Genomic DNA, 10,217 nt, shown 5'->3' with positions numbered 1-10,217 from the left:
TTGTTAAATTTTGATTCTTACGGCAAACTCTGGTGTATAAACTCAGCGCACTTAACATAGCTGGCCGTACAAGTGCCTTACACATACGAAATTACTAATTTGTAATATCCACAAAAAACGTTTAAATCTGAGTTGCGGTTAAGTTGTTTTATTACGAAAATTAGTGTCGTTTTGCTCTAAAGTGCAAGTATAATATTATGTAAAATATATGTCTTTTTCAAACGGGCAAAGTATGAGACTGCTATATCAGCTACGGTAGCTTTCGGCGAGCCAGCAACTCGACCCTGCGCGGAGGAGTCCGGACAGTTCATTTCATTCTCTCGGGTAAAATTAAGAATAGTGAAAAGCTTTTATATGTGACGTGCTTATATGTTTATTACATTCAACGTAATTTTGGAAGAAAAAAAAATAAAAACGCCTGTTTTAGTTTAATTAAGGCTTGGCTGGGCCTTTGCCTTCGTGTTTTAGCGAGGAATTTAGTAATTTTATTATTAACTATTAACTATCAACTATTATCTTGTGTAGAGAAGACTATAACTTCTTTAAAAACATTATGCGTTGTATATTTCCACAGACCCCTCAAGACTACTGAGATCAGAAGTATACGACTCGTTGCTTAGCTGTTTCCCTGTCGCAACAAAGTTAGCATCTTATCGGCTGACTGGATAAAAAACACCCAGCTGTGCAAACGTATTGAAACCTCTTAATCGTTGTTTACCAGCGCTTTCTTTCTTTCTTTCTTTCTTTCTTTCTTTTTTCTTTTCTTTTCTTTTCTTTTCTTTTCTTATTCTGTGTGTGTTAAAAGTGGAGTTTTTAATTCTACTTATTTCATGCTACTTGCTCAGCTCTTGCTTGGTCTTGGTCTTTTACAGAGTTTCCTTTGTCTTATTGTAGAGAAGCTGCGAGAATGGAGACTCAGGCTTCACCAAACATGCTGCCACCAAGAAATGGGACACCATTTCAAAAGAAACATCTAAAGGTATGTGTATGGTACTGCTGTGGTAGTTCACAAACTGTAACTACATCCATAGTATTAAAAGCTCAGAGCTCATCAAATTCATGGTCATTTGCCTTATAAAAGCAGTTTCTATTGGGTTCACCCTCCACTCTTGCCAGTCTGAAGACTTCCTTTCGCACTCTGTACCCTCAGTTACATCCACAGTTGTTTTACGGTACACCTGCATTCCTGCAGCTTATGGCTCTGGCCAGCCTGCTGGAACAAATGCTTCATATAGTTCAACAGCCAGTCGCACTGTGCGACATGCGTCAGCCCTGATCACACTACGGTGGCTGTTCCTGCCATGCCAACTGCTCATATGCTATTAGCAAAGGAGCACTGACTGGCTAGGTCTCTGGTGCTGCTCTATGGAGTGGATGATGGCTTGGGGAGACTGGATTCAACTGGCCAGGAGCATGACCTTGAGGTGAGTCCCTTGACTCACCTCCTTTCATTCCTGGCTCTTCCTCCGTCTCTGAATCATCTGGGTGTAACTAAAGAGATTCCCACTCAAGGGAGTGCACAGAGGCATTGACTGTATTCAGCTTCACCCATACCCCAGCAACAGCGATGGAGGGTGAAGTCTGTACAATAAAACTGGTTACATACAGTAACCCTAGATTCTTTGATTATTTGTCTAGTCCTCTAAGCTATTGACTTCCCTAATATCTGCTTAAGGAAGCCATTTAAGAAGCAGAACTGAGGTCGCCCTCATGTAAAAAAATCAACTGTGGATGACTGTGAAAAAGTCTTCAGGACAGCATATTCATGAAGGAATAACCCAATGGAGGCAGCTCTCAGAGAGCAATGAAACCAACTGATACATTGTTCTCTGGTTTATATCTGCCCGGTAAGGGGCAGGAGACAGCACCCCTCCTACAGGTGGGCTTGGTGTCTGCCTCTGTATTGAGGCCATTGCATTCTCATTATGAAAGCCCTCATTCAGTGGGCTGGGTCCGACATGTGAGGTCATTGTTTGGCTCCAGAGTGAGTTTATGAAGTAAGTAAAGTGGGATGGACTTGGGTTTTTTAACCATTATATAAAAGAAATGGAATCCACCAAAGAGTTAAAATCACAGATTTGTGAAATCAAATGTATCATGTATGATCAAAACATTGCCCCAACATTCAAGTTTGCATTTGGAACTGTTCTTTTATTCTTGCTCAGTTTCATCACTATTTCTGTGGCTGCCTCTGCTTGATGCAGGGGTGATAGTAAATGCAGAAATAATGGCTCTGTGGCATATGTGCTGTGACAGACATGGATGAGGATATCAGTCCTCCTCAAAATGTCATCATGTCACTAATTCCTGTGTGTGTCTCTCTCCTTTTCGTGGATTTATTCTTTGTTGACAGAGAAGGCAGTTCCAGCATTCTGATGATATAGGTAAGTTCTTTAACACGTGGTGCCACTTCCAGTCCTGAGAGGAAGCTGGTGACTTTACTTTCCTTGCTTCTTCATGGGTGGTGGCCTGTTGTGACCACTTGGTCAGACTCACACCCTCAGTTATGGGGGTGCGGTTGCGGTGTCATCAAGTTTTGGTCTTTGGCAATCACTGTAAAAAATAATTTTGCAATCTACACTCATATTTAGAAAACAGTTTTTGCCAAATTTGTTTACAACATATCTCATATACAATTAGAGTCATTATGTTTTGCTGCACTTTTTGTGCTGTGCTGTTGTAATTTGTTCAATTGCAGAAAGCAGTGTCTCATTTTATTTGCATGACACTGGCATAAATAATGAAGTCATTATGACACGTGTTCTGGTCAAAGACTGGAGATTCAGAATCCAAACACTATAGCTGGAGGCTGTCTGTGCCAGATATACAGAAATATTCAGTTGGCACCAGCAGACCTGAGGAGGATTCTGTGATAACAAGGATTTTTTGTATCATGTACATGTACATGAATGTATCAGCAATATCATCAAGAGTGGAAAGCAAATGTATAGGGCAGCAGAACTAATAACGAAGCAACCGTGTATGACTGCAACAACGTTGTCAGCATGCACTTTCTCATTCGGAGTCATTCAGACTTTTGTCTGCTGTATTTGCACATCAGCTCAATTGGATGTTGTACTATAGAGCTGGCAGGCTAAATGCCAGCCAATGTCCAGTGTGACTGAGTGGAACATTTGTGTTCACATATACAGCCACATACCTGTCACTAGGCAATGTCCAGAATGTACTGCATGTATGAAATGGGCTATTTTTAAAATCAAACATGCCAACCGGAACATTATTTCATGCAGGGATGTTCTGGTGCTTGTTCAAGCGCTCTAAGGCAGATGTTTCCTGCTGCCTTCCGGTTAGCGGAGAACTTCTGGTGCAGGCACCTGTTATTAGTTTGGGTGCCTTATAGTTGATCAGTATAGAATCAACTGAAAGAATGAAATTCTATTGTTTGTCAAACTCTGTAATTTATGAAAGTTTTATGCGTTCCTAACTTCAGTGTTCTTACTGTGGCTAAGATGACAGTGACTGGAGATAAACCTTGTTGTCATTAAGCTTTTACTTTGTGCTGACCATTTTTCTGTTTTCCCAGTGTTCACCAAAGGGGCTTCCTTTCATACCATGCCATCCCTCAGCAAACAGTTAAAGGGGATCACAGAGCCTGTAATCGGTAAATACAGGATGGCAGTTCCCATACACATCCTATTAACATTTACTTAAACTCTTCAAAGTCATATACAAAAAAAAGATAACCAATGATCACATGTGTGCAGGCCTTCAGTATGTGTGGGAGTACCGCAGCCCCAGCAAATCTGTCCAACCACACTATCAGTGCAAACTCTGTGCCATGTCTGGGTTGCAGCATGATGTGATTGAGCACACAAAAGGTTGGAAACACAGCTTCAGATACATGGTGAGTGCTACTGGTTTCCTAGTCTGCCTCAAAAGGGTTGATACCTAGGCAGTCCTTCTGTCTTCAGTAACTCATTTTCGATCACAAATGTTGACTTATATTTGTTTACTGTTGTTTTAAAATAGGTCTATTTAACCTCCATCTTTATGTAACCTTCAGAATTTCTGTGGTTAATTGACAATGCTTAATTGAGGTGGTGGCATAGGAGTAGAGTAGTCAATTTGATTTGATTTTAGCTCCTTTGGGCACCTCTAATACATTGTAGTTAAGTGACCACTGATATTATCTGTGTCTTCTTTTTTGGCTTATATCGTCTCATTCTCTCATTAACATTGAATTTCACTGAATAGTTCTCTGCCTTTTACACAGAAAAAAGCCCATCATGAGAAGGTTATCTGGGAAGAGGAAAATGCTGTCAAAGATCCTGCTATCAGAAGGTCAATTAAAGAGGCTGCTGCTGAAATAGAGAAGATGGCAGGAAGAGGACAAATCAAGGTGAACACCAAACTTATAACTACAAAAGCCTTAGTGTGTTGGGGGATTTTGCATTTGCTTAGTAAATATGTAAAACACAGTTACAGAGGTCCAGCTAACAGCTCTAGTCATTAAGAGTCTATGTAGTGGTTTGGTAGGATCTACAGTATTGCATGGCATTAGCAATGTTTCTCTTGTGGCTTTTAGGTGGTCCTAAAGGAGCCCTGTGAAGTGCCTGCTTTCAAAGGACTCCGTGAGTGCTTTGTTTGTCTTCTTTAAAACCACTAAAACTGGCATACAACAACAGGAATAAATGATTTCCCATTCTTAGCTTTTCTAAGTTGTCAGTCTTGCTCTTTGATTCATGCAGGATCAGCTGTTCCTAAATTCGGGCCTTCTCCTGCTAAATTCGGGCCTTCTCCTGCTGGAGAGATGGGACCACAGGGACCATCCTTTGGTAAGACTTGTCTCTGTGTATGCCTTTGTTTTCTTATGAATTGCAGAATACTAAGGGAAATGTCAAAATAATTTAACTCTCACAGGTCCCAGGTTCTCTGAGCCAGGCTTTCCAGGGGAGTATCTCCCTCATGGTGGCCATCCTTCTGAGTATCCAATGGATGAATTTAGAGAGGGCTTTGGGGGCTACTTGGGCAGGCTGGATTTTCCTGACTCTGTTTTGGATCGGAGGCCTTTCCCAGACAGTCATCGTCCAGGTGTAGATGGAAACAGTTTTTGTCCAGGTGTTGAGGGAGATGCCTTCAGGAGTGGACTGCATGAGCAAAATCCAAATAATATGTATCATGATGGGTTCCGGGGCAACCAGATGGGGAATAGCTCAATGAACAGACCAATGGACAACCCTGTGGACAGGCCGGGATTAATGGGAGCAGCTCCGGAAAGTGGCAGCCTTACTAATACACTCCTCACATACCTGGTAGGTTTCATTCTATAAAGAAAACGTTTAATGAATTTTACTTTGTCACACAGTTAATATTTCTAAATGTGTTTAATAGGATACCTTTCGGATAGAGAATGAGCATGATGCACAGCTTGTGCTGAAGGTGACACAGAAACTAACAGATGTCCTGATGGAGTACAGACTAAGGAGTGTATCAGAGGTAGTTTTTCAATCCACCAAATATTACTCATGTCACTTAAAATTTAACTGTAATGGTTGTATGTCAAAATCAGATACACTGATTAAAATAATGTATCTGATTTCTCCATTTTCTCTTCAGGATTCTGAGCCGAACAACTTGCCAATGAGCTCCACAAACTTCTCTTCATTTTCCAGATTGCCCAGCAATAGTGACCGATACTCAAGTAATCCCTCTGGTAAAAAGCACCTTATTTCCTCTCAAAATAGTCCATGTGATTTAGTCATTTATAGCTATAATGTAAAATGGAAAAGATATTCGGAAGAACATATTTAATATGTGAGTGAAGCATGTTTATGGCCTTCGTTCGTTCTACAGGTCCGTCCAGATACTCCGATGGTCCCAGATATTACAACTGACAATCAAAAGATGCCTAAATCTTTTTGTGTGGATCAACCCCGGATAAGTGGTTTGCATCTGCTTTGGAGTTTAAAGAAACTCACATTTATGGTTTTTATGTTTTTTTTCTGTAGCTACCGAGTAGTTTTTTTCTTTAATGTTTCTCATTCTTAATCCGATATAGGGAAAATTTCTAACGGAAAGTTTTACTTTGCATGTTTTCAACAGCTCCAGCTGATCAGTTCAGTGTATGATGACGGTTTATTTTCCAGATTAAAAGAGGAAATGTGGAGCATTTTCTTGTTCAAGTCATGTGTTGCTGCTTAGTCGGAATGTTTTTGAGACACTTTACATGCCTCTTGGTACAATCAGTTTCAAATTATTACAAATATTTTGTAGTAAGCAGCAACCTCCGCGGCTGAATGCTGAAAATAGCATTTCACTTCAAAGCCTCTCGCCATTGACCCCCATGTTTCAATGGCTAAATTTATCATGCAAAACTTCATATATGGTTATGATCTGTCTTTGTTCTGTAGCTCAGTTCTTTCTTTTATATCTCTGGGCATGTAAATGCCACAGCTTCAAGGTGGAGCCTGTTCCAATAAGAGCACCACACGGGAACTGGGAGTTAATAAACTAAGCATGAAACTCTTTTAAATTACATTTATTGTAAACTAGACATGCAGAGAATTTTACAATGATTACAAAATATGGTTTAGGTCATGCAGTTAAGCAGAACAAGAAGCAGTACATTTGATAAGAAATAAAGACCAATCTGAGATCTTAGGCCATGCTTTCTATCAAACAGCAACATCTGACCTCCTCAGACATTTCTTGCTAGAAGGTCCTCCATCTGCTTCACATTTATCCGAGTAAGAAGAACTTTGGCCCCAAGGAAGCTGGTGCCATGGATCCTCTCAGCCAATGCTGCAAGCTTTTCTGACTTAAACTGAACCACAGCTTCACCAATACCATTGCCATCACTGTCACACAGCAAGGTAATGTTATCCTTCCTCACTTCATATGTGGAGAAAAGACTTTTTATCTGGCTTTTATCCACATCTGCAGGCATGTTTCTAACAAACAAACACGTCTGTGCTGCTGGGTGCCGATTTGAACTTGATGGAACAACCAATGTCTCAACTTTTGTTCTTTGGTTTGGTTTCTTTTTTCTATCCATACTCTGAAAATATTTGAGCTTGCTCTCAGCCATCTTTTTCCACATCTCCTCCTTACTGATTGATGAGACTTCAATGGCATCAGAGCCCACATGGCAGCCGGTGAGATTCATTGCATAGTTGTAATCCTCATTCCGATCAAAAATAAGAAAAGCTGTGTCTGTTCTGTTCCTTTCCATGTCCAGGAGATGAAGTACATTTTTGTGTGAAATGTTTGGACATCCAAAAAAATCTTTTATTTCTGTCTTGGTGATGTTTGTGGGTAGATTGGTAACCATCACAATATACTCTTCAGTTCGTGATACAGGAGTGTTTAAGTCCAGATAAGGTCTTGGCTTTTTTGGTGTTTTAGATGGAAACGGAGGGACGGATTGCCTCTTCAAGTGCAGGGGATTAATAGGTTTTTGCCTGAGGTTTACACTTTTTGTGAGAAGGTTCTGTCTCTCCTTATCCTCAACACCAGCCATTTCACAGTCTTTCAGTGCAGCTGCCCACATTTTCTTAGTCGCCTGACGCACCTCCACACAGATGGGGCCTAGTGACCGTTGATTGAAACGAAGAGCATCACTGGCATCTTGATTGTTTGCAAATTTTACAAGGCAGCAAGGTCTATCCCCCAACTTCACATTTACTATGGCTTCCTGTACATCCAGTCCTTGGAAAAACCAGCAGATGTCTTTTTTTGTAGCTGAGGCTGAAAGACCAAAAAGTCTGACATAGCCTGGATTCGAAATTAAAGTTTGTCCTGGTGTCCTGTTTTCATCAGGTGCAACAGCTCTGCTGTCAGCTTCAGGGACAACAGCTGTGGGCACTGCATTGTTACTCTGTGTTTGATTGGATGACTGAAGACCTTGAAGGATAGTATACATCCCAAGAAGAAAGGCAGAGCCAGAATCCAAAGATTGTGTAAGTGAAGTCTGCACATTTGCGGTGTCTGGATAAACATGCTGTGCATTCACATGTGGCAGGTTTGCAGTTTCTGGATCAGGTGGCATTGCAGCAGATGGTGAAAGATTTGCAGCGTTGGCATTAGAAGGCACATTCAAAGACGTGACAATAGCCTCTGGACGATGCCTTGGCTTCTTTGCAACAAGCTTTGAAGGCTTCTGCTCTAAAAGTGACTTTAACTTGTGCTCCAGCTCTGCCATGCTGCTTATGTGCAGAGTCACCCGAGACCCTTTGAGGAAACTTCCATTGTACCTCATGGCAAGCTGAGCATCTCTCTCAGTTTTAAAAGCAATAAAGGCTTCTCTGAGACTCCCACCCACTATGTACACTCCACCGTCAGGTATGTGCAGAGAGTCAAAGAATGTCCTTATATCTTCAGGGCCTGCCTTCACGTTCAGGCCTTGCAATCGCAGGATTATGGTCATTTTCCCAAACCAGGCCAGGTGGTTTCTGAAAATTGTGGAGACAAAGACAACAGCCTGTTAGCACTGAAAAACTCATACAGGAGCTCTGAAGGGAAAAAACGCAGTAAAACGTGGACCAACAAGTTTTCTTTCCCTAAGAAATGGGCACAAATACCCACCACGACAACGTGCTGCATGTTTGTCGCCCACGCTCAGCAACAGTGTGCGCTACTTTCCCTCCCTGTGCCGTCATTGGCTCAGAAAACATGGACCAGACGCTTTACTGCCACCTACCGGGGTGGAGTGTAAGCTGTGTCGACGAGCCAAATAGTTTCCCAGCAGAGAGCGGACGCGACTACCAGCCCACATCGCGTCAGTTAAAGCTCTCTTCACGGTGCACACCTGATCTTACATGCAGTGTCTCTTTCTTGTTGTCCTTCCAGTAGCTTAGTAGACTACTTAATGATAATGATGATAGTACTTTTCCATTTCTGTTTTCAGCATGGCTCTGTGTTGCAAATGAAATATGACTTACTTCCTTGAGGAAGTAAGTCAGATGCGTCTTGTTTCACAACTCTTTTTTTCTGCCTAATGCATATGCAAATATAACGCTGAAAAACTCCACAATCTCTTAGCAATAAATTACATAAATCATCACATCCTAGGCTGTAGATAATCACGCATAGTTAGCCTAGTAAATCCGTCATTACACAACAGATCAGAAGAAACTATTTCGTAAAAGAAAACGGGATTTTAATGACTCGCCTGTCCACGGTGAAATACTGAAATAAGTCCGTTAGCTGCGATTCTGCCAACCCCGCATTCTTTATCAGACAGAGTCCCTCTTCTCCTGCTAAACAGTGGAGGAAGTGAAGGTCTCAGCAGATTTTATGGCTTTCTTATGGCGCAACAATGAAATCCTCTTGTCGTGAATACTCAGTATCCCAAACTAGTCCCACTCTGTATTGTTGTGTTCCCTCCTTTTCACGCATCTGTCACACCCCTCTCCCTGATTACTAACAGATGACACCCGGTACTTTCCAAACGTCCTGATTTAGTCCAAGTAGGAACTAAAAGCACCATTTCACACGTATTTCACTTGTGCAATAATGGGACATGTCACATTATTTCTGAATTGTTTAATTCTTTAATTCTTCTTCTTTAATTTTAAGCTATTGATAACCTAAAAAAAATTCTTCAGGTGTGGTATGAGGTCCATAGAGGCAGCGTGAGGTTTTAAAAAAGGTGTAATTTTTGTTCTATGTGTTTTTTTCAAAAGACCAGAGAGAGGGGTGGTGGTGAGGGGGCTGCCCGGCAAAGTGTAATAAAACATTTTCCGTTTCTCTTTGTCAATAAAGAAATCATTAAAAAAGTGATTTCAGTCTATTCCACCTTTTAGTGGTCATCAGAATGATAAAGTAAATCACATCTTATGAATCACAAGTTATCAGTCAGCGTTAGCTCTATGTCCCTGTCCTCAGTCTGCAGAATTTAGTTTGAGGGTACCTCTTCTGGCCGTTCCTCTGCCGAAAATAAATAAATCAAACTGTTCAGCAACAAGAACCACTGAAGATCCATGAAGACCCAAAACTAATCACACTGAAAACTATTAACTTTCTACTACCTAGTGATAAAAAATCATCTGGCTTTATATTCTTGTTGTTTCAATTTGTTCTTTAGATTTTAAAATTGTACTTACTTAATGGCAATAAAGGTGTGATTCTTCAACTCTTCATCGCTACCCAAAATATCAATATCATAGTGTGGCCGGAAATTATTGCACATAGTTTGCATCAGCATCTGCAGTTTGCTTACATTTCCTGGCAAAAGTCCCCCCATGACTCAATAGTTG

At 41.1% G+C, this 10,217-nt stretch overlaps 2 protein-coding genes across 8 annotated transcripts; one reads left to right on the top strand and one right to left on the bottom strand.

Moving 5' to 3' along the window:
* The first annotated feature begins 249 nt into the window (after positions 1-249).
* Positions 250-6,487, top strand: LOC114448681 (uncharacterized). 3 transcript variants are annotated; one of them, XM_028425804.1, is made up of 13 exons: positions 255-324; positions 575-690; positions 895-979; positions 2,354-2,384; positions 3,545-3,622; positions 3,726-3,865; positions 4,235-4,360; positions 4,547-4,592; positions 4,710-4,796; positions 4,882-5,273; positions 5,353-5,457; positions 5,578-5,674; positions 5,815-6,487. In XM_028425804.1, exons 3-13 carry the CDS (start codon positions 908-910, stop codon positions 5,853-5,855), a joined length of 1,215 nt encoding a protein of 404 aa, XP_028281605.1. In that variant the 5' UTR covers positions 255-324; positions 575-690; positions 895-907; the 3' UTR covers positions 5,856-6,487. The 3 variants fall into 3 exon arrangements, with proteins under 3 accessions (XP_028281603.1, XP_028281605.1, XP_028281606.1); XM_028425802.1 differs by lacking the exon at positions 575-690 and having other exon boundaries at positions 250-324; XM_028425805.1 differs by lacking the exon at positions 2,354-2,384.
* Positions 6,484-10,139, bottom strand: rbm12ba (RNA binding motif protein 12Ba). 5 transcript variants are annotated; one of them, XM_028425799.1, is made up of 3 exons: positions 9,130-9,480; positions 8,491-8,495; positions 6,484-8,420 (listed from the first exon to the last, which is right to left on the bottom strand). In XM_028425799.1, the coding sequence occupies exon 3, from the start codon at positions 8,384-8,386 to the stop codon at positions 6,659-6,661; it is 1,728 nt and encodes a 575-aa protein (XP_028281600.1). In that variant the 5' UTR covers positions 8,387-8,420; positions 8,491-8,495; positions 9,130-9,480; the 3' UTR covers positions 6,484-6,658. The 5 variants fall into 5 exon arrangements, with proteins under 5 accessions (XP_028281600.1, XP_028281599.1, XP_028281598.1 ...); XM_028425798.1 differs by lacking the exons at positions 8,491-8,495; positions 9,130-9,480 and adding an exon at positions 10,065-10,139 and having other exon boundaries at positions 6,484-8,411; XM_028425797.1 differs by lacking the exon at positions 8,491-8,495 and having other exon boundaries at positions 6,484-8,411; positions 9,131-9,479.
* Between the last annotated feature and the right edge of the window lie 78 nt (positions 10,140-10,217).

Source organism: Parambassis ranga, chromosome 16 (assembly GCF_900634625.1).
Source record: "Parambassis ranga chromosome 16, fParRan2.1, whole genome shotgun sequence".
NCBI lineage: Eukaryota > Metazoa > Chordata > Actinopteri > Ambassidae > Parambassis > Parambassis ranga.
The sequence above is the reverse complement of the archived record's forward strand: the minus strand, read 5'-3'. Positions and strand labels throughout refer to the sequence as shown.